At 39.6% G+C, this 27,862-nt stretch overlaps 2 protein-coding genes across 3 annotated transcripts in view; both read left to right on the top strand.

Annotated features, from left to right (window-relative positions):
- The window catches only part of LOC126994027 (tripeptidyl-peptidase 2-like), a 39,197-nt gene extending 20,920 nt beyond the window's left edge, over window positions 1–18,277 (top strand). The window contains 12 exon segments of the mRNA XM_050853300.1: window positions 829–986; window positions 1,349–1,526; window positions 2,416–2,574; window positions 3,014–3,115; window positions 6,421–6,543; window positions 7,852–8,097; window positions 8,580–8,704; window positions 9,256–9,379; window positions 14,124–14,277; window positions 15,147–15,376; window positions 16,596–16,763; window positions 16,927–18,277. Of these exon segments, the coding sequence (XP_050709257.1) occupies window positions 829–986; window positions 1,349–1,526; window positions 2,416–2,574; window positions 3,014–3,115; window positions 6,421–6,543; window positions 7,852–8,097; window positions 8,580–8,704; window positions 9,256–9,379; window positions 14,124–14,277; window positions 15,147–15,376; window positions 16,596–16,763; window positions 16,927–17,136 (1,977 nt within the window). The 3' untranslated portion in view covers window positions 17,137–18,277.
- Window positions 18,278–20,657: 2,380 nt separating this feature from the next.
- The window catches only part of LOC126994231 (guanidinobutyrase-like), a 28,168-nt gene continuing 20,963 nt past the window's right edge, over window positions 20,658–27,862 (top strand). Inside the window, exon 1 of one of the 2 annotated variants that reach the window (XM_050853610.1) lies at window positions 20,658–20,782. The gene's annotated coding sequence lies outside the window, so the exon portion shown is untranslated. Of the gene's footprint in view, window positions 20,783–21,015; window positions 21,156–27,862 lie in introns of those variants that run through there. The other variant, XM_050853540.1, reaches the window with a different exon arrangement.

Here is a 27,862-nt window from a genome sequence, read left to right as displayed (position 1 = left end):
ATTGAGAAAGGGGATTTGTTTGAAAGACCTAAAGAAGTTCAGTTTTCTATACAGGAGTGTGGATACATGCAAAGACATCGTTGAAGTGGGCAGTGTCCATAAAATGAAGGAAAAGCTGGACAAATATAGATTGGGAGACAGGACTGACCAAGCTTGAGCTCAGGCCCTGTATACTACAAATAGGTAAATATATACACACACACACACACACACACACAAACTCATTTATTAACCCGTGGGCTTCGGTTATGGGAAAGCCGAGAAGTGGCCGAGAAACGACAAAATTGCACTGTATTTTGAGACTAAGAAAAGAGCATTGAACGTACATCAGAGTACTCCTCTCATAACCATAAAACCATTAAAAATATTTACTTTTACTCAAACTCCATTATTTTGGGGTGGTGTTTGTTACAAAATAAACAGTCTCATGACCCATGGCATCTAGACGAGAGTCGCTTGTTGTCTACTATAGAGAATTTGACAAGTGATCACTGTATGGATAGCTAATTCAGTATGCCATGACCTTACAGCACCACCTATGACAAAAAAGCCCACCTCAAGATCACTCACCCACCACAATCACCTCGGGCATTCATGGTGGGTCGCGCTACGCCGCTACCGCCTACAATTAGCTCAAATTAGGTGTTTTATGGCGAGCCCTTTTTAGGGTCCACCGTACCACAGCCACGACTCGCAAAAGCCCTGAAAAGGGTCTGCCGACGTTCTCGGGTTAATAGTTCTTTGCTTCCCATTTATGGCTGTTGCATGGAGGAAGGAAAAGCGAGAAAAGACAAGGAAGCTACTAAGTGATTATTCTTGTGTTTCCAGCTGAGCATTGACCCCCGTGGGCTGGAGCGAGGGTGTGTGTACTTTGCATCACTGAAGGCATACTCTGCTGCCAATGTGGAGAAGGGATGCATGTTTGAGGTCCCCATCACTGTTGTCGTTCCCATTGTTGACCTTCACCATGGATATCAGTATTCTTGGTCAGTGGATACTGTCTCAAACTTACATACATTTGTTTATTTTGAGTGTATTGTGTATTATTGTAGGTATTTTAAATATCTTTTTTCTCTCGATATGTGTCTTTCATTGTTATTTTTATTTTTGTCTAATAAGTAGTGATATTTTTCCATTCAGTTATATAGTTTTATTCACAACCTAAATTTGTCTTTTGTTTGTGATTATGAAACCTCATGCCTCAGCAGAATCAGGAATTAAGAATATGCTGGAAAGAGTTACTAAGATCTGCTTTACATAAATGTCTTTCTAGTTATTGTAGCCCTCTTCTTATGTGTGTGTGTGAGGGAAGGGGGCTGTACTACTGACTCAGTGTTTACCTTTGCAGTCCAGCTGAAGTGTTCAGGGCCGGACATATCCGCCGACACTTTATCTATGTGCCAATCGAGGCCACATGGGCCAGCGTGTCCCTCAAGGCCTCGCACTCAGACAAATGCCAACGCTTCACACTCCACGCTGTGCAACTCAAACCTAAGAGTAGCGTTAAGACACTTGAGTATTATAAGGTGAGAACAAAGAAAGGGACCAAGGAGATTAAAGGATCTCCCAGAGCTTGAAAGGAAGCATACCTTTAAGGTGAAGAAACTGATCTTTATTTAAAAGTATGTGTTCTTATGACAATGTGTTATGGTAGTTCAATGGATCCTTGCCATTTAAAGTAGAATCTTACCACTAATGTTTAATTGATGTCTGGAAAATGCCTTTATTAACAAAAAGAATATTTAAATGATGTTCAAGTGCATTTTCCTGTTTGAAGACTTCCTATCAATATATATATATATATATATATATATATATATATATATATATATATATATATATATATATATATATATATATATATATATATATATATAGATAGATAGATAGATAGATAGATAGATAGATAGATAGATAGATAGATAGATAGATATACAGTCGTCCCTCAAATAGTACGGGGTATAGGGACTCAGCTGCTACAGCATTTCACCCAGATGGCTGGTATCATGTTTGTTAATGTTTACATGGGGTAGTTAGGTGCTTCTGTCTTTTTTTAATTTTTTTGTAACTGACAATTTTTCATGCCAAATGCTGCCACTGCTAGGCTGGCTGGCACCACATTGTTTATACAAACCATCCACGGGTGTGACTTCATGGAGCCCCTTTTTTGCCAAGTTTGAATTCGTTCCTTTTTCATATTAATGAAGCAAACTCTGGAATGGTTAAGAATTACAAATTGTAAAACCACAAACAGCAAGGATCCATTGTAACTGAAATTGATAAAATTTTAGTAGTTTTAAAATGTCATATGATTTATTTAAATAGAACATCAGCTTACAGAATAGTCATCTTGTCTTTATGGGAGGAGGGTCAGCCTTGTATATTTACCAGCATTGTTTGCTTCTTACTTCCCAGGTTATCAATCTTGGATGTAATGAGAGCAGCAATCATGTGTTCAGTGTACGGGGCGGCTTCACTCTGGAAGTGTGTCTGGCTCGCTGGTGGTCCAGTCTCGTTGATGGACAGGTGCAGGTCTTCGTTGAATTCCACAGTCTGCGGCCATCACAGGAAGAGGTACTTGTTTCCCCATTTGTGTGTGTGTGTGTGTGTGTTGCTTATAATTCTTTTCACATTTAATCAGGTGCCTTTCATTCCTCATGAATGTTATGTTGAGTGGAAGATGGTATTTTTTTCTGTTTGAATAAACATATCATCAGTGTTCTCAGCTTGTGGTAAATGTCTTGGTATGTAGTTTATGCCTAAGATTTTTTCCACTTTTTTTGTACTTGCAACATATGAAAACAAATGCTATAATTTATTAATTTTCATTTTCCTCATGTCATTTAATTCAATGTGTTGCATGTTTTCAAACTTCACTCATTATCTTTGAGGAAATTAAAATTTTCCATAAGTGATTGCTTTTGCTTGATTTTCAGTTTTTATAAAGTAAATTTTCTTAACACTGAAATACCTTGACCCAGTCAGAAGTATATAACCAGATTCCCTTCAACAGGTGACTCTGTTCTGCAGCGACAATGTGCAGAGAGTAGATGTGTGGTCAGGACTGAGAGTTGAAGAAATGAGCCCCCAGGCAACCCTGAAGCACCATGCACAGGTATCTACTTCTCCATCCTCTCTCTGCACCAGCCACTTTTATGGTGGGGAGACTTTTTATCAGGGCATACATATAATATATAATATACATATAATATCTGGATCAATCTCCCTTAAATAATCATTTAGTTCAATTTTCTTTGATACAAGACCATCTATGTTTGTGTATGCAATCTTTAAACCTTTCTTCCCTTCTCCCTTTTTTCCCCTCTTTCTATCAACACCCTTACTCCCTCTTTTCGCCTCCTATCCACCACTTCATCAATTTTTCGTTCTTCATTCTCCAAAAAAAATTCTTCTTTTCTTCTTCTGATGTTTCATCATTTCTCTTTTCACTTCATTTATCATTTCCTTAGCTTTCATTCTTTCATCCTCTGACATATTTCTCCTCACATATATTTGCTTATATTCTTCAGAGTTGTTTAGTTTCCATGATCTATTTAGTATAGTTTCTGTTGCCATTTGGGACCTTAGCTTTATCTCTAGTGGTCTGTTTTTTCCTTCCACGTATCTTCCCAATCTAGTTATTTCATCTACTTCTTCCTCTATCTTTTCCTCTTTTCAGTATTCATATTTCTCAATACACTTTTTACCTTACTTCTCTCATCGCTCTCTCTCTGAGCCTTCACTGGGTTTTTTCTTCCTTGACACCAAACACTATAACACACTTTTTTTTTCTGCCGTGTCCCTCACCATTGCTTCTCTATTTTTTAGTACATTCACAACTTCTTTTTCTATATCTTGCCTCTGTTCCTGTTGCTGTTGTTCTAGAATTTCCCTAAAGCTTGTTTTTTCTTGTCTTTTTCACTTCTCCACTCCTTCAATTCATCATTGACCACATCCTTAATCTTTGCCTCTTTCTTTACACCCACATTCTGCTGATCATTTCTTATCTTCTTTGCTACCTCTCTTTTTATCATTTCTTCCATCTTCTCCATGTCTTCGTTTGTCCCCATCACTCCTCTCTCTCTTTCCATTTTCAAAATTTATATCATGGTCTTTTTTTCATTTTTCCATCTTCAGTTGTGCTATTTCTTTTTGGCTTTCCAACTGCTCCTTATTTACCGAGCTAAGCTCTAATAGTCCCGTCTCCATATCTACATTCATCCAGCCTTTCCTTCATTTGTTGGACACTGTTCGCCTCCACCACCTCTTTCCACAAGCTGTTCCATGTGTTAACACTCCTATGTGGAAAATTATACTTTTTAAGTCACTCAAAGAGGTTCCTTTATTAAGTTTCTTCCTATGTCCTCTCATCCCTTGTGTTCTTGCAGTTAAGAAGAGATCATCTCTATCCACCTCATCAAACTTATTTAGCAACTTAAACAGCATGATCAGATCTCCTCTCTCCCTTCTTTGTTCCAGTGTTGTCAAGTCCGTCTCCTTCAATCTGTCTTCATACGTCATATTCGAGAGTTCTGGGACCATTTTAGTTGCAATTCTCTGTATCCTTTCCAACTTTCTGATATCCTTCTTTTTGTGAGGCAACCACACAACTGCAGCATATTCAACCTTTGGTCTTATCATTGATGTTATTATTTTCTTCATCTTTTCTTTGTCCATAAAATGGAATGATACCCTTATATTTTGCATCATCCTGTAGGTTTCTCCAAACAGCTTGTTTATGTGCTTTTCTGGGGATAGTGTGTCTTGCATCATTACTCCCAAATCTTTTTCTTCATGTACCACCTTTAAGTTTTCTTCTCCCATCCTGTATGTTTTCCTTGGTCTTTTTTTTTTTTACTTTTCCCCATTTCCATAACATGGCACTTGTTTGCATTAAATTCCATCTCCCATAACTGGCTCCATCTATATACTCTGTCCAGGTCTTTTTGCAGCTCCTCACAATCTTCCTCTGTCAACTTTGCATCATCTGCAAAAAGGCTCATATAACTTTTTATACCCTTTGGCATATCATTTATATATATTATGAACACTATTGGTGCCAGAACTGAGCCCTGTGGAACTCCACTCTCTACTCTCCTCCAATTTGATTTCTCCCCTCTAATCACTGTCCTATTTCTCTTCCCATTAAGTAATCCTTCATCCGCTCAATAACCTTTCCACCCATTCCTTCCCACTGCTGTAGTGTCAAGATTAACCTTTTGTGTGGAACCTTGTCAAAAGCTTTTTTCAAATAGAGATATACACAATGAGGCCCCCCTTCTCTCTCTTGCACCACGTCTATTGCTCTTGAGTAGAAACAGAGTCGTTAGTGACACACGATTTCTCTTTTCTAAATCCAAACTGTCCTTCATTTATCATGTTTTCCTTTTCTAAATGTTCGACCCATTGTTTTTTATTATACTTTCATAAATCTTGCACATTACACTTGTCAAAGAAACTGGTCTATAATTTAATGGTCCATTTATCTCCACTTTTATAAGTTGGTACAATTTTCGCTCTTTTCCATTCTAAGGGCACCTTTCCTGTATTTATAGAACATGTTATTATGTCACAAAGTGGCTACAATAATTCATTTCTACACTTTTAGCAATTGTCCCAAGATTCCATCTGGTCCCATAGCTTTCCTTCCATCTAAGGTTTTCTTCAACTGTATCGCCTCTCCTTTATCAACCTTTACATGATTCATTTTAGCCTTTCCTCTTCTTCATTTCTTTTTAACTTCCCGTTTACAAATTTATAAAACATTTTTGGTTCTTCTTCACATTTAAAAACTATTCTTCTTTCAAATTTGGCTTCTTCCTTTCTCCTTATTTTCACATAGTCATTTCTTGCTTTTTTATATTTGTCCCTATTGCTCTTATTTGGTCTTTTCTTTAAATTCCTCCATGCCTTTTTTCTATTTCTTTTTGCTGTCTCTCACCTCCATCCAAACCATGTTTTGTCTCCTTCAGTTTTTACTGTGTAGAATGGAACATATATATCTATTCCTCTATTGTAAATATTCATAAGTGTCATATTTCTCTTGAATATTATTACTCCTCTTCAAATCAGTCCAGTCTTCCCCACCAAAGAAAGCCTTGAGTCCAACGTAATCTGCCTTAGCGTAGTTTTTTCTTTTTTCCTTATAAGCCTCTTCTTGATATTCACATCCTTCTTAAATTTTCATCTCCAATAGTTCATGGTTGCTCTTTTCTAAGGGGCACTCATGACTGACTCCTTCATCCAACTCCACGTTTTTTTGTGAAAATTAAGTCGTCTTAATGGTTTGTCATCCCCTCTCAACCTTGTTTCTCCTTGTGTGTGTGTGTGTGTGTGTGTGTGTGTGTACTCAAGAGACTCAAAATTTAGTAATTTGTAGTTTTATGCCTCACTGGAACTGAATCTGTATCATCAACACAGGTGCTGATGCCCTCTGAGAGCAAGGTTGAGGTTCTAGGTGGGACAAGGGACACCATTCCAGACTCCAGGCCAGTGTATCAGCTCATTCTGTCGTATTCCCTCTCCCTCTCCAAGACTGCTGAGGTGAGGCTTAAGAGTTATCTGTGTCTCAGTATGCCTACCCCTCCTTGCTCCTTGTGTGTATGAACATGTTTTTTGCTTGCACCTGACTTTGTATTAGTGTGTACACATGTTTTCTACTGAAATGCATAAAGCATTACTGTCATAAAACCAATAAATTAGTACTAGTAACCCCCATTTTACTAGTGTTCACACAACAAATATTTGCTTGAACGAATATTGTGTCCTACTACCATTTGTTAGATGACCAAAATTCACTAACTTTTTTTTGGGGGGGCCAGTTTTTAACTGAGTCAGGTCAGGTGATTGCCACCAACCACTCTCCTCCCTCCCCTACTGCACTTCCCCTTATTCCCCCTCCTCCATACTGCCACTAACTGGGAAAACCTCCACCACTCACTCCCACCCTTCCATCCAAAACAGTACATGTCCTCACCATTGCACATTCAACAGTTATTTTCTCATCATGGTTATTATAAATGAATTGCAAAATTCAGGTCATTGAACAATACTTTATTTAACCTTTGTTATAACTAGTTCACCTAACAAAATTTCTCTCAGCAAACAGTTTTCAGAAATGAAACCAGTTTGTAAAGTGGACTCCTGTATATGCTTTTTTTTCTCCCAAAGTAGTTCAACATGAAGAAAAAAATTTGGCCCAAATATTTCTAGGAAAATATGCCTGCAAATAATGTCATGCCAAATTATAACTCCAGAATACCCCAATATAGAAAATATAAATTGACCTAATTATTTCCTGAGAAACAGCCTCAGAAATAACACAATCCCCCTCCCCCCCAAAAAAATATATATATATAGCTACATTGGCAACCTTCCTTCACCCACCAGACAGCTATGTGTCACTCAGTCTCAGACTCCCAGTGACTTGATGGTAGTTGCCTGTAGCTTAGCAAAAAAAAATAGGACTTGTTTGTAATTTGACAAACAAAAGAGGTAAAAATTGTTGAATCCAAACACAGGCAGAATATACATACTACCCCCTGGAGCCTGCATTGTAAGCAGATGCATAAATCTCATGAACTTACAGTGTGGAAGTTCATGAAATCTAATATCACTGTTCAAAGCAAATCAGGCTGGGTTTGCAAAATTGCAACTAACAATACCCTTGGTCTGCATTTTGAAAGGTCTGGAAAATACTTTTGGGATTATCTGGACTTTTCATTTCTCATTCTCATTAATTTCTATTCAAGGACTTTGGCTTAATTAATACGAATAAATGAGAATCTACTGTAATAATGAACAGGGAGTCAGATGACACAATATTAACCCCTTACCTAACACAAAACTCAGGTGACCCCCAAATGTGTGCTGCTGAGTGACGTGCTGTACGAGTCTATCCTTGAGTCACAACTGTGGATGCTCTATGATAACAACAAGCAGCTGCTGGGATGCGGTGATGCCTACAGCAACAAGTACTCCCTCAAGCTGGAGAAGGGAGACTACACCATCAGACTCCATGTTCGCCATGAGAGGCCAGACCTTTTGGAAAAGCTGTCTGACCTGCCCCTCACTGTTCTTACCAAATTGGCTCAGGAGGTATGTACAATCAGCACTGGATGTACCACTCCTTTGCTTTCCAGTTTTTGTCCTTAGAAGTTCACACTCTTGAGCAACATAGTATGATCCATCTACATTCCTATGAAGTATGTCTGCATATTTTGTGATTAAATTTTACTTGGTAAATATCTTTCAAAATCCTTTTACTTACACTAAAAGATCTTGTTTCAGAAAGTTCACTGACAAACATAATCATGTCTATCATAGAGTGATTTAAGAATACTCTTTCAGAGCCTTACCCTTCCTATTCAACTCCTTGATATTGCACTGGACAATACCATGTTTACGTTTCATTCCTCTCTCCCCATTCAGAAAAAGGTCTCCCATACACCAGTCTTTCCTTTTCCATCCTATTTACCTTATTGAAATATTTAAATAATGGGAGATAGAGGCCTTCCTGTTAATGGTGTGATCTAAGTAATTTATTTAGCTCATACCTGCTTAATTCAACACCCCCACAGGTCAAGTTAGATGTGTATACAACATTTAATGCAGCAGTAGCCTCTGGCAAGAAGGCCCAGACTGTTACCATGCCCCCAGGGACCTGCCAGCCTCTCTATCTCACTACCCCGAGCCTCTCTGACAAGTAAGTGATGGAATAATACATGGTGGGCAATAGGTTGTGTTCATAGCATTGAGACAAAGTCAAACTCTTGAAAGGGATCCACTTGGACACTACATCTTTGTGAGTATGCGTTTAGTCATTATCATCAATTGATTTGTGCTTGTGTGGCTCCCATGCTTATCAAAATTCCTTTACATCATGGTACTCCCATGTGCAATGGGTGATAGAATTCCCACTTGTCCTGAGGGCTGTGACAGGAATTCTTGCTCTCTGCTCCCCTGAAAAAACATTGTACTGTCCCACAGTAAAACCACCTATAAAAAGGCATAATTGAAAATGAGAGTAATATGATTCAGTTACATTTCCTTGAAGTGTATCAAAAATTCCAATTTCTGTGCCTTGCTCCATTGCTCAGTTTCCTCTTTCTTACTTCTTGAGCCTTCATTGAATGTAAAAATCCCTTGCCCTTGACCCTTGAGATAAAAATGACTAAGTATGGTTTTATTTCAATTTATGACCTAAGATTTTCTTCCATTATCCCTCAGCCTCAGTGTTGCTTCCATTTCTTTCAGGACCCTGAAAGGCCTTGGGCTGACCCCAGGACAGGCCCTCATAGGTACCCTGTCACTTGCCAAGGATGAACAAGTGCGGAAAGCTGTAAGTAGCCACAAGTTTGGACTCATACGTACCATGCCGGTAAGAGCATCTCCATCCCCTTGCTCACTCTCAGAGCTCGACATTAGCTGTCCCCATGGACCACTGTCTTCAAGGTGTTTGCATGGCTGTTTTCACCATCTACTAAGGAACTCTGTCAAAGCAAATACTTTGTTGTTTATTCATGCTTTATTTGTTTTCATATTATTAGTTAAATATTCAAGTGCTATGCATGGTCACAAACAACAAATTACAAGCTGCCATCAGTAGCCAGATACTTGATAATACACCAACAGAAGGAGAAGCAGTGTGTCTTAGTTATGACTGGGTTCATGGCACTACAGGCACAACATGGAGCCAAGGGGCTGTACTTGCCTCTGTCACTTGTCTGCCAGTACTTGAGGTTAACATGTAGACTACTTAGTGCTAATATTGAACCCTTGATACTAATAAGTTTTGTCTTGGGATCTTCATATGAGACAACATAGAATGTAGGCTAGACACTGTACTGAAATGTTTTGGAAAGAATGGATGAGTTTCCATGTTTACCCTAATATATATTGTTTCAGTGTACAGTGCATGCAACATCAATTTTCTAGTTTTTGTTTTGCTTTCCAATGAGTGTTGCTAATTTTCTTTCACAAGGCTTAATTGTCACAAAAATTTTAATCACAAGTCAACAACATAAATATTTCTTAAAATTAACTCCTTAAAGAATTCAAAGTAACTCCTTAAGCACATGTACATTGCCACTTTAGTTTCCAAGAAAACCCAGAGTTAATAGAACCATGCCAAACATATGCATAATTTCACTTGCCCTGCCAACAAGTCTTAACTATTATACTGACAACAGTGATTCCAGTGTATCAATGCTGTAGCTTTTTCCAATTGAAGAAATGTCTTATTATTTTATTCCTTTAGTTTCATAGAAGAGGGCATTTAGAACAAAATAAATGAATAATGATGATAAATAGCCTTAGAAATAAATATGGTAACCACTTTACAATGAGCAATGTAAGTACTTTTGACTAAGTGCAAAATTAAAATCCTTTTATTTAATTTCATAGGTATGTACGGAAGAATTAGAGTAGCATTAATGTCGAGCCCTGAAGTGTTCTGCTCTTCCTTGTTTTCTCCCTTTCGTTTTTCACTTCCTTACTGTCCTCTTAACATTGATGAGCTGTGCATCCTCAGCTGACACTTGTGAATTGGATTCGCATGACTTGTTTCTTCTATTTATACAACTTACTCCACTCCTCCAGTGCTTTTAAATACAGTTGAAAGTGATAACAGGGTTCCAGAAACACAAGATTTCATAAAACATTGTTAGTTTGATTTCAGCAGGAACTTAGAAGCTCTCTGCTTGATTCTTTACATTATATTTACAATTAACTAATCCAGATTCTTATATTTTTTACATATTTTCATTTGCATATTATGGTGGTATACAGTGTGCTAGAATACTGTAGTGAGTATGTTTAGCAGTTACTAATACAATTAAAGTCTAATAATCTAGCTAGCAATAGTCTTGCAGGAGCGATTGTTAGGTTTTAAGCCAGTCAGTACTAGAATGGATATAATGATGAATGAAATGCCTGGTCTGTGTCTTGATTTAAAAGTAGGTTAGGTCAGATATGTGCATGCTCACATGTCTAACCTTATAACCCAACCAAAGCCAAGGGTTGGGTCTGTGGTTGTATCCATTCTAGCATGGACCATTTTATGGCTCTGCCGGTTATATTCTGCCGCTTCCTGATACTCCACTTTTTCACTTAGTTAGCAAATGGATGGATGCATGGGAACAAGGGATTCCCGATTGTTCCACTCATGCATCATCTTGGGCCGGGCAGATGCCATTAACCCGAGAACGTCGGCAGACCCTTTTCTGGGCTTTCACGAGTCGTGGCTGTGGTACAGTGGACCCTAAAAAGGGCTCACCATAAAACCCATAATTCGAGCTAATTGTAGGCGGTGGTAGCATAGAGCAACCCACCATACATGGCCCGGGTCATAGTGGTGGGTGAGTGATCTTGAGATGGGCTTTTTTGTCATAGGTGGTGCTGTAAGGTCATGGCAGACTGAATTAGCTATCCACACAGTAATCACTTGTCAAATTCTCTAAAGTAGACAACAAGCGACTCTAGGCTAGATGCCACGCATCACGAGACTGTTTATTTTGTAACAAACACCACCCAAAAAGAATGGAGTTTGAGTAAAAGTAAATATTTTTAACAGCTTTATGGTTATGAGAGGAGTACTCTGACGTACGTTCCATGCTCTTTTTTTAGTCTCAAAATGCAGTGTAATTTTGCCGTTTCTCGGCCACTTCTCGGCTTTCCCATAGCTGAAGCCCACAGGTTAATACTAGTGCTCTCAAGACAATGAACCAAGAGTACCGGTTCCAGCACTGGCATGTATCATAATTAAGCCAGTCTAATAGCAGTGACTGTTGCTACCAGTCTCGTCATAACTGTTTGGGTAGGATTGTTGGCTCATAGCATCTTGTTAATGTTTTTTTTTATTTGCAAACAATGGTAACAGTGTCAATAACATAGGAAAAAATTAATAAAGGTTTAAGGTAACATGTAGCTTTGATGATGACAGATAATGTGAGGTCATGACTGGGTGTGAGGAATGGTGGATGAAACAACGGAGAGTGTGAGAGGGAGGATGGTAGGGGCAATAGAGGGAAGGTAGATGAAAGGAGGGAGTTATATGCGTGTTATGCACCTGTACGGGTGCCCTGCACACTATTCGTCCAGATCCAGTTGTATCAGGAGTGTTGCTATAGTACACAATATGATCATGAAATTTAAAGTATGTCATGATCCATTTTCTTCAAAATAGTAAATTGTCTATAAAACATTTGTTATCATAAACCAAGACCACTAGAGGAAATTACACTGAAAGTGGCAACATTTCACTTTGATAAAGCAAGTGTCAGTCAGGACATGTAGGTTATGTTGTACCATTTGAGACAAAACTGCACCTGTCAGCTGTGGTTTGTTCTCCCTCACATGCTTGTTTCAGTTCAATTTCCTTCCCTCTTTCCTTCCTCATCTTCCTTATCACTAAGATCCATTAACAGGAGAGGTGAAAGTAGGCTCAGCTGCCATCTCCTTAATCTAATACTCTCCAGTAGAGCCTTGTCTTCTCTTTCTTCCTTTCCTCATCATTTTTCTTATAGTGGCTTCTTTAACAATCTCCTTTACTTATGTTCTTGTTCTTATTTGCATTTCTTCTTACCCACACATTCATGAAATGCCTGCTACTCGTAGTTTCCACATTCTGCCAATTATATCATTTACCATGATTTTTGTGTGTGTTTTTGTCATACACCATGGTCTGATCACATGCTTGACTCGCAATTGCTAACCAGTACCCTCCCCAAATGTGCTTGGAGCTCAGGTGTGTTTGTATTTATCTAGTTGTATTTACCTAGTTGTAGTTTTACAGGGCCTGGGCTTATGCTCATGTAGTCCTGTCTCCATATCTGTATATCTGTCCAGCTTTTTCTTGAAGTTGTGCACACTCTTTGCCGATACTACATCCTCACTTAGTCTGTTCCAAACCTCTATGTTTCTTTGCAGGAAGCTATATTTCTTTATGTCTCAAGCATTTTCCTTTTCTCAATTTTTTACTGTGTTCTCGTGTGTTTCTGGTGTGTCCTCCTCCTCTTAGTAGCAACTCCTCATTATCTACTTTTTCCATTTTCTTCCACAATTTATAAATTTGTATTAGGTCTCCCCTTTCTCTTCTTTGTTCCAATGTTGGCAGGTCCATTTCCTTTAACCTTTCTTCATATGACAATCCCTCCAGTTCTGGAACCATTTCTGTTGCCATCGTTTTTATTCTTTCAAGTTTTTTTTACATGTTTCTTCTCATGGGGAGACCACACAGTTTCTGCATATTCCAATTTTGGTCTAATCATAGTGGTTATCATCTTTTTCATCATATCCATATCCATGTAGTGGAATGCTATTCCTATATTATATACCATTCTATACGTATCACCGAAAATCCTATTTACATGACTCAGACTGTTGTTTACCTTGTATTGTCACTCCCAGATCTCTCTCTTCTTGAACTTTTAATATTTCTCCATCTCCCATTCTGTATGTCCATTTTGGTCTCCCTTCACTCTTTCCCATTTCCATCACATGACATTTCTTCACATTGAACTCCATCTCCCATTTCATACTCCAGTCCCAAATCTTATTTAGGTCCTCGCAGAAATATGCGCAATCTACCCATCCATCCCTCTTTGTGTGTGTGAGTGTGTGTGTGTGCATACATGTGTGCATGCATGAGTGTGTGCCTGATGGATCATACCTGATGTTATGATGGTTTGAGATATATTTACATGGGAGAACTTTTGGAAAAGTAGAAAGCAGAGACACTTTGAGGGTAAAGATTTACAGTATTGTATAATTATGATCCAGTGGATCCAGAGATGGAAAAAGTGAGTTAGGAAAACTCTTGGAAAATGCATGTGAGACCTGAATACTATGTGCATAGAAAAGGGACAGTAATTATCTTCCACTTCAGCTTATCTGTCAAAAGAATTTCTCAGAAGATAGCAAGCCAAAAAAATAAATAAAAATAAAACCTCAATAATATCTGTCAGAAAAGAGAATTCTAGGGATACAGTAAGAGAGTAAATTCATGGCAGTAACCCCTTTGCTCTATATTGGAAAAGACAATCCATAGATGAGGAACACAAGCAGAACCATGCATGCCACCACCAGAGAGCATCCTACTTAAGGAAAGTATTTTCTGACCCCAGGACCAGTACCTCCTCCGTGTGGTGGTGACTGAGCTACCCTGCAAGAAGCGATCTGCTACCAACACCAATGCAGAGGAGAAGAAGGATACTAAGACTTATGCTGAGTACCTGGAGGCACTTAAGGACCTACAGACAGCATGGATCTCCAAGCTTGGTAAGACAATGGAATGAAAAATTGGTGTGTGTTTTTATTCTGCAGTTTTTATGCCTACATTATCCATAATACAGCAAACCCTCAGTTTTCTACTACATTGATTCATCCAAAGCCCCTGCAGATGAATGAAGGCTCTGGATAATGTCAAAGAAATTTTTATGACTCCCAGATGCAGATTAAAAAGTTTTCATAAATTTTGCATACCTGGGTTGTATTTACAGCCACATTAGACCTCATAAAATTACAGTGAAGTAGCTACATCAAGCTACAATCACACTAACCCCTCATATCCCTGAGTTAGGCAGTTTTGCTTAGGCTTGAGGTCATCCCAGCATTGCCAGCCCAGTGGAAGTAGTCACACTGCAGAAAGAATAACTTGATGGAGTAACCCAGACAGTTACCCTGATTGTACAGTCCCGTTCAAGAAGTCAATGTAGCCAGACCTTTCACTGCTATTCTTTTCATCCTCATAATTCCCCATATAACCCCTGCAAGAAGCGAATTTTGTGAAAGTTTATGATTTGTTCCCCACTTAACTAAGTTATGCAGATATTGTGATAGTTTTGTGCATATTGGTCTAACTGCAAATAATTTTCCACACTTAACAACATATTTTGACAACTCAGTGACAGGTTTGTGGATTTGGTCCCCATGGAAATAATGTTGAGTTACAAATAATACAAATGAAGATAAGTGAGAGTTTGCTGTATAGTGACATTGCATGTCTCATCTTTTTTTCCTTGTGGTCACTTTACCTTTTGCTTGTTAGTTGCATCCATCTTTGTGATTTCATTTTTGCAGTCAAACTCATTAGCTCCATAGGTGAAATTATACCAGACATGAAGGTTATCCCCTGTCTTTTACTGCAGACAATGAGAATAGTGAGCAGGTCTACAAGGAGGTGATGGGTGCCCATCCAGACCACCTGGCTGCCCAGCTGGCTCGCCTGCAGGCCCTTGATGCTGCTGGGGCCCAGAATAGGGCAGCTGTCATTTCTCAGGCTACTAAGATTGTCTCAGCAGTAGACACAGCACCATTGCTGGCCTTCTACGGCACCAAGACTGACACACGCTCAGATGCTGCAAAATATAAGACTCAGGTGGGTCTACAATATAGTCCTAAATTCAAGGTATGATGAGAGAAATGGTTACAGATATTTTCTCATTTAGCAGGTTTAAATGTTGCTTTATTCAAGCCTATTAGATTTTGTGTGGTATATAGTAATAAGGTTTGGTTAAGGGATGCTTAGAGTTGAGTGTAGTCTGGCATTGAAGTTTATGCTTGATGTGTGTATGTTTCAGGGGGTGAATGTGTGAAGTCTGAAGTCAGAATGCTTGAAGTGGAATTAATATTTTTGGAAACTGAGATATTTATTGCCATAAAAACGTAGGAAGGATTTAACAAGGGCCCTTCAAAGGTGGGAAATAAGTGAATAATGAATTAGGGACTCTCAGAGAATTAGCTGTTGCTGATACATGGTTGGCTTATGTGAGATTTTTTAATGAAAAAGAAATAAAAGATGCATGACCAATCCACAGGTGAGTTGCCACCCCACAATTCTAAGCTGCAATAGCACAGCAGTAGGTTGCCTGAAATATATTATTTTAGTCATTAGAAACATCATCCAACTGCTGCATACAGGACATCTCAAGAACATCTCTTGCCAAAGGAATATTTTCAAAAAAGCAAATTTTTCCTTTTTTTCCACAACTTTCCTGATTACATTATACAACAATATGATTTGCCACAGCGGGAATAATTATCAGATCATGTGGTGGAGAGAAATGTGATTACCTCAGGTAGTCAGACTGCTGAGAATCAACAATGTCATAACCTCACCATTATTTGCTTACTCATGGAAAACATGTTTTATTTAATCAGCTATTTGTAGCCATGTTTTGACTGAATTTACAAAATAGCCTTTTTATTACTTTATGACTGCTTTTAGTTTAAGAAACATGCATAAGAGGTTCATATTGTCATCTGCAGAATTAATGTTAGGGGAAAGTATTTAAGATGCAGGTGTACTACTATGAATTTAGTTTATGCCAAATATTATTCTGAACAACCTAAGTAAAAAATGATAGTTTGAATAATAATCCAAGACCTTTACCTCAAAGTAATATTTACTTTTGTATATAATTGAGTGTTTTATTTTCACAATCAAACAGTCATTGTAATAGTGCTCCTTACTTAAACCTTCAGCATCTCACAGCTCTGATTGAAAGTCAAATCAATTTTTGTAATTATGATTGTTAACTTTAATAATCATGAAGATCTTACTTGTGGTATGTAACCAGGGCATTCTGTTTCTTCAGATGGACAAGCAACGCAACACGTTGCTGGAGGCTCTGTCCCGGCAGGGGTTGGCCCTCTGTGCTGAAGTGCATGCTGCTGCACCTGCTGAACCCTCTCAAGAAACCCTTGAACAACTGGACAGTATTGCTGCTGACATAATGAAGTTTGTAGAGCCAACTGACTCAAAGGTGTGTTGTCCTCTGCTCAGTAGTGCTCAGGTGAATGGTTAAGGCCTTTAGGAGTCTGATTCGATTTGATTTAACATTCTCACTTGCTGATTCATTTATATATTATATTTTATTTGCACTTGTGTGGGAAGGTCACATATTAATGCAATTTTGTCCTGTGCAGGTGTGTGGGTTTTTCATAAGCTACTACAAAGTACGCAAGTTTGACGGCCTGGCAATGCGGCTAATTGCTCGGCAGTGTGAGGAGAAGTGGACCCGCGACAATGAGGCCAAACTGACTGAAGCGTATAGCCGTTTAGGATGGACACACATCTCCTCCCTCATTGGCAGCTCCCACCCACTGCGATTCCCCAGCAGCTATGCACCATTCTAAAAACCTTAAGGGCACCAACACAACTTTCCTCCAACCACTGGTTCCCAAAATGGTCTGATAAATATGTATTGTTTAGTCATAAGAGTTATTTGTTGCACCCATTGATACATCCACACCTGTCTTTGAGGGCACCTCCGCTCCCAACCCCACTGGCACCACTCCCCTGCTGTGGCCTTTAACATCTTTTGTCTGCCGGTTTTGTTGAATTTTGATTTGTTTCTTTTTATATCATGTTTGTTGATGCACTTAAGGCTTGCAAGGCCTTTCGATACTTTATTTTCAGCACTGCCGTGGCATGCCGTAGTATTTTTTTTACTAGACACTTTGACCTGATTCATCATAATTAGATTTAATTTGCATTATCCCTACTCTGAATTACCCTTTCGTAGAATTTCTTTGTTATTTTTACATTTTAATTATACATCCACGACTGTTGTTCATTTTTCACTTGTTGATCAGGGTAGCAGCAGATGATGACTGCTGGTGGGGATGTATGTGGAGGCCCCTTGGTGCTGAGTGAGTCATGAGTAATGGTGAATGGAGTGAGTATTAGCTCCTCAACCTTTAGGGATTCTACTTGATTTTCTCCCTCCTTGTATGTGTTTTATAAGTCTAATACTGTGTATTAGAATTCTTGTTTCATGAAGGGAGACGATGCAGGAGTCATGAGGGGCTGATGCTGCTGCTGCGCCCAGCTCTTCGTCCCTTATTTTGGTGGGGTGATTACGCCAGTGATGTTTTCAGTGCTGTACACTTGAGGGAAGGGCACTGACCACTACACCTTTGTTAATTTTATTTATTTTTCTAAATTGCAATATGGATAGTTATTTTCTATTTGTTTTCAAGTGAATCATAGGATTTACATATATACAGAAGTTTTTATTAATTTGTAATCACTGAGATATTTATTTTCTTAGTAGTTTATGAAGGGCTATGAACACACACACACACACACACACATTACACACACACACTTTATAATTATTTACCTGTAAGCAATATAAGACAATTTAGGCAACAGCAACCAACAAGATTGCATGCAGTACACATTTTTTCTGTACTCTTGTTTATATAGTGTAAGTAGCCATCTTGTTTTTAGCCCCTGTACATATTTCCTGTAATAAAGGTGGATCCACACTCATACGTGACTCTGGATTGGTACACCTTCAGAAGATTCAATAAAATTAATAGGAAGAATATAAATTGATTAAACACCATTTTTGGCCAGAAGAGAGAAAAGGGAAATATGTTAAGGGGATCCTCTGCCTGTAAAATTCAAAAACTTTAAGGATATCACTTTTTGAGAAAAGTTACCAAAGACTCCTCTATCATTTCTCCATACTCTGTGAAAGTTTCGGGTGTCTGCGACGAAATTTGCCCTGTCAAAAAAAAAAAAGGATCAAGCGTACCTGAGTAGTCCTCCCTCTTCATTCCATATTTTTCTATTTTACGGCTTTGTTTATACCATTTCACACTATATAGGCTTTTGTTTGCTTCATTTTTGTGGTGTTTCTCTAAAAATATATCACTGTTCCTGCTATGGCATCATCCCTTAACGAGAGCGCTTACTTGTGTGCTGCTCCCCCGTTGGGCAGTGTCTGAGAAAACATGTTTTCTCAAAACGCAAGTTTCTTGGTATTTGAAGAACACTCCTCCCTTAGTTTCTAACCTATGATAAAAGTGATGATAAAAGTGATGATATCATATGAAAGCTACGAAAAAGACAGTTTTTGTCCATAAAACATTTATGATATATCTTTTAGTCATAATTTTATATATTTTTTCTCTGTAACGAGGCTTAAAAAAATTCATTGAGGTAATTTTTTTTTCATGAAAATGATGATACATAGTCTAAATGTTTTACAGACGAAGTGTAGCTATGGGTATAAATATTTTGTGGGCCAGCAGACAAAGCCATACATACTACCGAAAATAAAGGAGGAGTTCATAGAATCATGACGTTTTTTCTGAAGAAAAATGTTTTCTCAAACTGTTCTTCCAAATCTCATCAAATTTTCAGGTTTTTAATATTTTAACATATCAATAATAGGTATAGGCAAAACATTCTGAGGAGCCGAAAAAAAGTTCATGTTCAATTGTAACAGGCGGAGGGTCCCCTTGAGTTAGTGTTTTTCAGCCTTTTTCACCCTGTTCCTCTATGAAGTCTGTCTGCCTTTGGGAAGGAAGCCATGGCAGAAATCTCAAGTTCTCCTTGTCCATTCACTCCCCATTTGCAGCATTTACACACACCCTCCCATCTTTCCTTCAAGGGTTCCTCTATCTTATCAATCCACGTTATTGATGGTCTCCCTACCATCCCCCACCCTGCTGTTTGACTCTTAAAAACACTCATTCAAAATCACCATTCTGCAGTTTCATATGGTTTAAACCTCAGAACTTCGATATACCCATTTCATCAGACCAACACTCAACACTACACCTCTACAGGCTCATCATAAGACCTTTAATCTTAGGAGTGCAATCCACATGTTAAAGGAGCAAGATAACAAGCATCGGCTGTATTTTTTATATTTTCACCTCAAGTCATGTAACCATCCGACGTGAATCTTCGCTTCACTCAACCCCTCAAAATGTTACTTGTTTTATTATTCTAGCTCTCCCCTCCTCTCACCCAATCCCTGCTACCCCCAGCAGCTTCTTGTGGCTGAAGAAAGACCACACAAATGAAAGGAAAACAAATGTGCGTTCATTGTTATTTGTATAGAAATGTAGCAGCAATTATGAGAACTAATAACCAGAAAAAAATTATAGTAAATGAAGAGAAAATAGGTAAATTGGGCCGGTTTTACATTAAATTTGTAGGTTCCCCAACCAAACACAATATACGACGAAAATTCCTTGCATCTCTAGTCTTAGGTGTGTATATAAAAAATTCCTTTTATCTCTAGTGTTAGGTGTGTATATAAAAAAATAAAAAAAAGGGAATTTTTGGAAAATACACAGGAACACTTTATTAGTATCTGATATTGAGTAGAAATAACTAAGCATTGTGGTGAATATGGTTTGGTTTGGGCGCTTTCAAATGTGTTGAACTGTCGAACTGGCCAAAAAAACTAGTTGGCCGATCGCTGCCAGTAGCTGCCGCGCGGCTTATTCAAGGAGCATTATCTCAGCAGTGTTCCCATTTTAGCGCGAAACGCGCAAATTCTAGCGCGTTCAACTGGTTCTGCGCGTTATTTTTACAAAATTGCGCCTAGAGCGTTTTCTAGCGCGAAATTACAATGCTCGGAGCGTTTTCTTGCGCGTTATGTGAAATGAAAAATAATATAAATGTTGAGTTTGGAAAAAATATTCTACACTTTATAATTTATACGCACAAGTTAATATTAATAATATATATTTACGCAGTGTGACGGGTACGTGAGTCATCGCCGTACGTGGCTGCTTCCTGTAGTTGGTATATATATTATGTACACCGCGTGACGCGTCTCTATATACCCTGTCCCTGTGCCACCCCGTCTCCCAGTCCTCCCACAGCCAGGCGGCAGCTATATAGGCCATGCAGTCTCAGGCTCATAAACGCTCCTAGCTCCCGCTATCCAGTCTTATGGATGTTACGCTCCGGGTTGTATTGTTGTATTGTAGGCTGTATTGAATTAGAAGTGGACTTTTTTCCCTTGTAAATGTAAGTATGAAACAAATATTTAATACCTAGTATAATATTTACATGTGTCCATCACCAGCTGTTAGACATGTATACGTGTTGAGTGGTACTTATGTTTCATGTAATCTGGATTATGAAAATTTTGCTTGCCGAAATTTATTAATATCGTTTAGGTACAACGAACACCTCAGAAATCTTTACTATGGAGCGCGTTTTGCTGTAAAATAGCGCGTTTCTAGCAACTTTGCTGCGCGTTTGGGGTTGGGAGAGATGGGAACACTGTAGTTATCTGTCGAGTGCTGTGCAGGGGTAGGCAGTTTCCTGGTGAAGGTTCAAGGTTGTGGTGGCTCGACCCTGACGCTGGGAACGGATACAAGTGTAAGAAGACCATTATGTAAGTATAGTATAACTTTTTCTATTATCTTAGGCTTTCAAAGATACATATATGGTTTTGAGAGATACAGAGCCAAGAAAAGATAAGTATAAGATAATTAACTTTGCGATAATAGGCGCTATCACTTGTTCGTAGTGCGTAGTGGAATGGTTCATTTATCCATCGGCTGGGCGCTAATTTTTACGTGGACTAATTATAAATCCGCTATACCAGAAAGTGTTTATTCGGCCTCAATTATCATGTCTTCGTTGTGTTCCCGGAAAATACAACTCGTGCCAAAAGGCGTTGACGTCTGGGGGTGGTTTAGCCATAAAATAATTCGGTCGGGTCGGTATGTTTTATTTATTTATTTATTTATTTGTTTGTTTGTTTGTTTGTTTGTTCGTGAGCAGTCTCCTGTGCACAATTTTGCGGATATCTCAACCAATTTTTCAGGGAAGCTTCGTGTCCATCCAGAATAGAACCCATTAAATTTTTGATGTCAAAGGTCAAAGGTCAAGGTCGCACAAAACGTCATTTTGGCCATAACTTCGGTTCTCCTCATCGTAGAGCCTTCAAAGGTTCATATTTTAGCGCATGGAAAGACGCATCTTGCATGGCCTTGACCTTGACCTTTAACCTTGACCTCGAAAAGTTCGCCCAAGGTCAGTTTCCAAAAAAAAAATAGATTTTCATCAAATTTCGAAACAAATGCTTCCATATGATGCACCTTGCATGGCCTGATGTCAAAGGTCAAGGTCGTACAAAACGTCATCTTGGCCATAACTTCGGTTCTAATCATCGTAGAGCCTTCAGACTTGTTTCATATTTTAGCTCATGGAAAGACGCACCTTGCACGGCCTTGACTTTGACCTTTGATTTTGACCTCGAAAAGTTCGCCCAAGGTCAAAGTTTAAAAAATAGAATTTCTTCAAATTTCGAAACAAATGCTTCCATATGAGGCACCTTGCATGGCCTTGACCTTGACTTTAGACCTTGACCTCGAAAAGCTCGCCCAAGGTCAAGGTTTCCAAAAAAATATAATTTCATCAAATTTCGAAACAAATGCTTCCATATGATGCACCTTGCATGGCCTGATGTCAAAGGTCAAGGTCGCACAAAACGTCATCTTGGCCATAACTTCGGTTCTAATCATCGTAGAGCCTTCAGACTTGTTTCATATTTTAGCTCATGGAAAGACGCACCTTGCATGGCCTTGACGTTGACCTTTGACCTTGACCTCGAAAAGCTCGCCAAAGGTCAATGTTAAAAAAATAGAATTTCATAAAATTTCGAAACATGCTTCCATATGATGCACCTTGCATGGCTTTGACCTTGACCTTTGACCTGGACCTCGAAAAGTTCGCCCAAGGTCAATGTTTTCCAAAAAATAGAATTTCATCAAATTTCGAAGCAAATGCTTCCATATGATGCATAGGATCACAGTTGATGCCCGTACCAATTTTCATATATGTGCCTTTGACACATATATAATGATGGTTAGATCATTGTCTTTGCTCTAGTTAACAAATAAGCTTTTAATTAATGGGCTGAGACCATTTATGAAACTTTATTGGGCCAATTATAAGTTATGAAAAGATGGAATGTGTTATTGTTGCTGAGGTAGAGACGTACCGGGTCAATGCATTGGCAAAGGAGATAAAGTCAGGTTCTCATTAAACTTTATTACAGTTGTGGTGCAAAAGCCCAGCCAAACCATCACTAGGCTTATGAAACTACTCATGGAAATACCAATTCACTATACCAGTGACATCTCAAGTAATGGACGGCTTACTCTTGATTTTGCGGCGCCCTTGTCATTAAGCCACGAATTTTGGAAAATCAACCGCTTTGGTGCGAATCGCCATAACTCCCTTATTTCTGGGGCTACAGAAAAGTTTTTGGTATCAATCGACGGCAAAATGAAAGGGCTATATTTTTTAATTAGCGACCGGGCTCGAAAACCGACTCGAAAGGGTAAAAAAAATTGAAAAAATTCGCCAAAAAGACTGAAAAAAACTTATTTTTGAGTTCCCAACCTTGAAACCCGCTCATTTTTTGAGAATTTCAAAAAACCTATTTAACAAATGATTTAGCCCTGCCAATGTGCTTTCCAATATGGTGCATAACATTTCCCTACTCCCAGTAGTTTCGTCGCTAGAGCTCGAAACGTAAACCCTGTCGAGAGCGATTTTGACGAACTCCAGACACTTTGCCGTTTTTCGTCTAGTGTGGCCTTGCTATTGCTTCTAGAAGGCTGTATTTTGGCATGTTGCCCCTCTTGGCAATGAAGTCTGACCAACTCGAAGGATCTTTTGATAGCTTAATTCCAAGCTCGTCGTCGAGCCGTCACAAAATAGCCTGTTTTTCGGCCCTTTTGTCCCAATTTGGACACGTGCTAGTTTTTTGCTTATAACTTTTTTATATATTTAATGCTTTCCAATTTTTTTCTGATCATTAATCTGTATTTAAAGAGCTTTTATTTACCACCAAGCACGCCTTCCTAGTTTCAGTAGTTTTCGCTCGAGCTCGACCAGAAGTCGCGAGGAACATTCGCCGAATCTGACTCATTTCACGCGTCGCGACGAAAAACCTTCCCGACGCCACAAAAATTAATATATCTGCACAAAAAATCATATATGAACACTTCAATATGTTGGGTATCTTGTAATAAAACCATTTTAAGATATCTATATAAAAAGTTACTATTTTTATATAATCATTTCACTATATAAATCAACCTATATTAAACACCTTATTATACATGTTATTTCTATATATTTTTTTAGTATTCAACCATATTTCTTCCCATTTATGAATAATACATTTAATTTGCTTTCTTTTGATACCATATATATATATATATATATATATATATATATATATATATATATATATATATATATATATATATATATATATATATATATATACATACATATAAAGCGTGTACTTTTGTGTTAGTCCCAATATAAATGAAGAAATATGGTTGAATACTAAAAAAAAAAAATAATAATAATAACATGTATAATAAGGAGCTTAATATAGTGTTACGCCACCCCCTACCACACACGATCCACGGGCAGGCAGACGGCGTGATCCCCTAGAACAACCACACGGGCACCAGTCACTCTCAGCGGCCGACACAGAACACCGAGGGGAGGTGGAACGAGGCAGGGTACAAAGGATACACGTTCAACACTAATTTCTAGTTTAATGACAGGTTCCTCACACAGTACAGCAACTCTCAAGGGCATAGAACAGTTAATCAGGCACAGTGCATGGACACGGCAGACACGCACACCGGATGCACACAGCTCGCGAGCGGGGCACTCAGCTGAACACTCTCCAGTCGCGTCTTCTCCACACCCCTCAGCGCCTCTCGCTCGCAACTCTCACTGCCGACTCAGCACCTGCCCGGCGGCCGGTGGCCCCGGGCTCTGATGGTCGGTCCAAGCTTTTTTCCGTAGGTCCTGATGGTCCGCCCAGCCCGTTCTGGCGCAGGCGAGTGTTTATAGTGGTGCCATCTTGCATTTGGCTCATGCTGCCCCTCCAGCTCTCATCTTTGATCCTAGAATCTAGAGTCCGGGTTGATAGGTGGTCTTCTGGACAGCATGTGGGTAGTTTTAAGCCACTCGGCGGCGGCTGAAAAATCCCAGCTTGGTGGCACCGGGCGGGGATTGAACTCGCGTCCTCCTGAACACGAGGCCGTTACTTTGACGACTCAGCCACCGCCTCCTCTGTCTCTGTTGTCCCAACAAGTAGAGTTGCACCATGCTGCAATTTCATCACATTACACATACAATCATTCACATACAGCACATTCGTAACAATAGGTTGACCTATATAGTGAAATGATTAGATATATAAAAATAGTAACTTTTTATATAGATATCTTAAAATGGTTTTAATACAAGAGTCAATATACTGAAGTGTTCATATATGATGTTTTATGCAGATAGGTATAATAATTTTTGTGGCGTCAGGATGGTTTTTCGTCGCGGCGCGTAAAATGAGTTTGATTCGGCGAATGTTCGTCGCGACTTCTGGTCGAGCTCGAGCGAAAACTACTGAAGCTAGGAAGGCTTGCTTGGTGGCAAATGAAAGCTCTTTTAATACAGATTAATAATCAGAAAAAATTGGGAGCATTATTAAAATAAAAAAAATGTTATAAGCAAAAAACTAGGACGTATCCAATTCGCGGCAAAAGGGCCGAAAAACAGGCTATTTTGTGACGGCTCGACGACGAACTTGCAATCGAGCTATCAAAACATCCTTTGAGTTGGTCAAACTACATTGCCAAGAGGGGCTACATACCAAACTACAGCCTATTAGAGGCAATAGCAAGGCCACACTAGACGAAAAAGGCAAAGTGTCTGGAGTTCGTCAAAATCGCTCTAGACAGGCTTTACGTTTGGAGCTCTAGCGACGAAACTAATGGGAGTAGGGAAATGTTATGTACCATATTGGAAAGCACATTGGCAGGGCTAAATCATTTGTTAAATAAGTTTTTTGAAATTCTCAAAAAATGAGCGGGTTTCAAGGTTGGGAACTCAAAAAAAAAAATTCCGTCGTTTTTTTGCGAATTTATTCGATTTTTTACCCTTTCGAGTCGGTTTTCGAGCCCTGTCGCTAAATAATAAATATAGCCCTTTCATTTTGCCGTCGATTAATACCAAAAAAATTTCTGTAGCACCAGAAATAAGGGAGTTATGATGATTCGCACCATAGCGGTTGATTTTCCAAAATTCGCGGGTTAATGACAAGGACAATACCAATGCCAAACCAAATGTGGGTATATAGGCCCGAAATGTTTGAAATTGAAAATATGTAAATAGGCCTTAGTCCCGTTCTGTTGAGTTTCAATGGACATAAAATAAGAGGAGTTAACATGTACGAGAGAGCAGTAATGATTCGGACAGTGGAATGGTCCGGACATCGCTATTATTATAAAACGTATGGAATTGAGCAGTGGTGTATTTATAGGCCTGGGTTTTCGGGGCTATAGCCCCGAATGTTTTATGAATAGCCCCGGATTTCATTTATTTATTTATTTTTATCGGCGTCGCAGACGCCGATCAACAGATTGTCCATCTTCTTGTTGTTGTTCTCTTCAAGTTGTTTTCCTGGCTTACCCATGCATTGTAGACATGACATTGTAATAACATTTGCTAGCCCTGATGAGTCTTTTTTTTTTTTTTTTTTTTTTTGGCCTGTGGCGCTATAGGCCTTCATAGTAGGGCCTGATGGTCGGCTCCAGCCCATTGTGGCGCAGGCAAGTGTTTATAGTGGCGCCATCCATTTTAGACCCCTTTATATTGCATAATATAAATTGTTGGGGGGTGTTGGAGGGTCATGCGACGCCGATCTAGCACAGTTTTTGTGCTATTAACACTTGTTTTTTTTAAGAATAGCCCCAGCCAGGCCAGTACAAAATGTTAATTCTTGTTAAGCTGTTAGTAATAGAAATTAGATTTCATAGATCTTATACGGAGATCATACGGTTTTTTCCCGTCCGGTTCACGTTCCTATCACGTATTCAGGACCACTCCCCAGTCGGCCATCAGCTAGTCAGGCAGTGGTGCCAGTCGCCAGGCCGGTATGGGGACGTCGGAGTTCGAGGGTGATCCTGTTAATTCGCAAGCAGGCTTCGTTGAAGGCGTCGCGGTGTCGATTGCTGTGGCCACTTACAACCCAACAACAGTCAACTGCTTCCAAACATCTCTTGTTCATGTCTGTCCTCAAACAACACCCTGGGGCCTCTCCGCTGTTCAAAGAAGGTCGGAACGTTCCCTACATTACGTTTAACGAAGGGCTTGTGTTTGATAATTATGCCGGTAGGCTTTCTTCAGGGGCCAGATGGTCGGCCCAAGCCCGTTATGGCGCAGGCAATTTTTATAGTGGCGCCAGTTATGCTTGGCTCATGCTGCCCCCCGGAACTCATTGATTCACTTTTTTTTTTTTTACGTCTTCGCCTGTGGCGCCGGTAGGCTTGTTTGGAGGGGCCTGATGGTATGGCCCAGCCCGTAATGGCGCAGGTAAGTGTTTATAGAGGTGCCATCTTGCATTGGCTCATGCTGCCCTCCCGGAGCTCATCTTTAATCCTAGAATCTAGAGTCCGGGTTGATAGGTGGTCTTCTGGACAGCATGTAGGTAGTCTTGGGCCACTCGGCGGCGGCTGAAAAATCCCAGCTTGGTGTCACCGGGCGGGGCGCGAACCCGCGTAGTCCTGAACGCGGCGCCGGCACGCTATCCACTCAGCCACCGCCTCCCCATGGGGGGAAACCTGGACGGTTTCTTCTAGAGTCCGATTTGATGGGTGGTCTTCTAGACAGCATGTAGATAGTTTTAAGCCACTCGGCGGTGACTGAAAAATCCCAGGTGGTAGCGTGGGGATTCGAACCGACGTTGTCCATGGCGTGGTGAATGTGAGCCCAGCACACTAACCACTCAGCCACAGCCTACTGTCTTTGATGTACCCCTTGGATGTACGTACCTACATATGTGTCTGTTACCTGCTTGGCTACACCTCCGGGCTTTCTGCCGCTGAAGAGACGGTTTGTGGGTCGGACAGCGCGCCCACAACTCCTTCCCTCGGTACAGGGCGACCTCCTTGAGGACCTGTGGATTTGTGGCTTGAGCCGTAAGAGAGTCGTCCCTTACATACCTGAGACGGACCTGTGTTAACGTTGTAGTCGGTGGGGCCATAAGGAGTGGAAGTGTAGGTC

Source organism: Eriocheir sinensis, chromosome 1 (genome assembly GCF_024679095.1).
Source record: "Eriocheir sinensis breed Jianghai 21 chromosome 1, ASM2467909v1, whole genome shotgun sequence".
NCBI classification, from domain to species: Eukaryota; Metazoa; Arthropoda; class Malacostraca; order Decapoda; family Varunidae; genus Eriocheir; species Eriocheir sinensis.
This window is presented reverse-complemented; position numbering and strand designations above follow the sequence as displayed.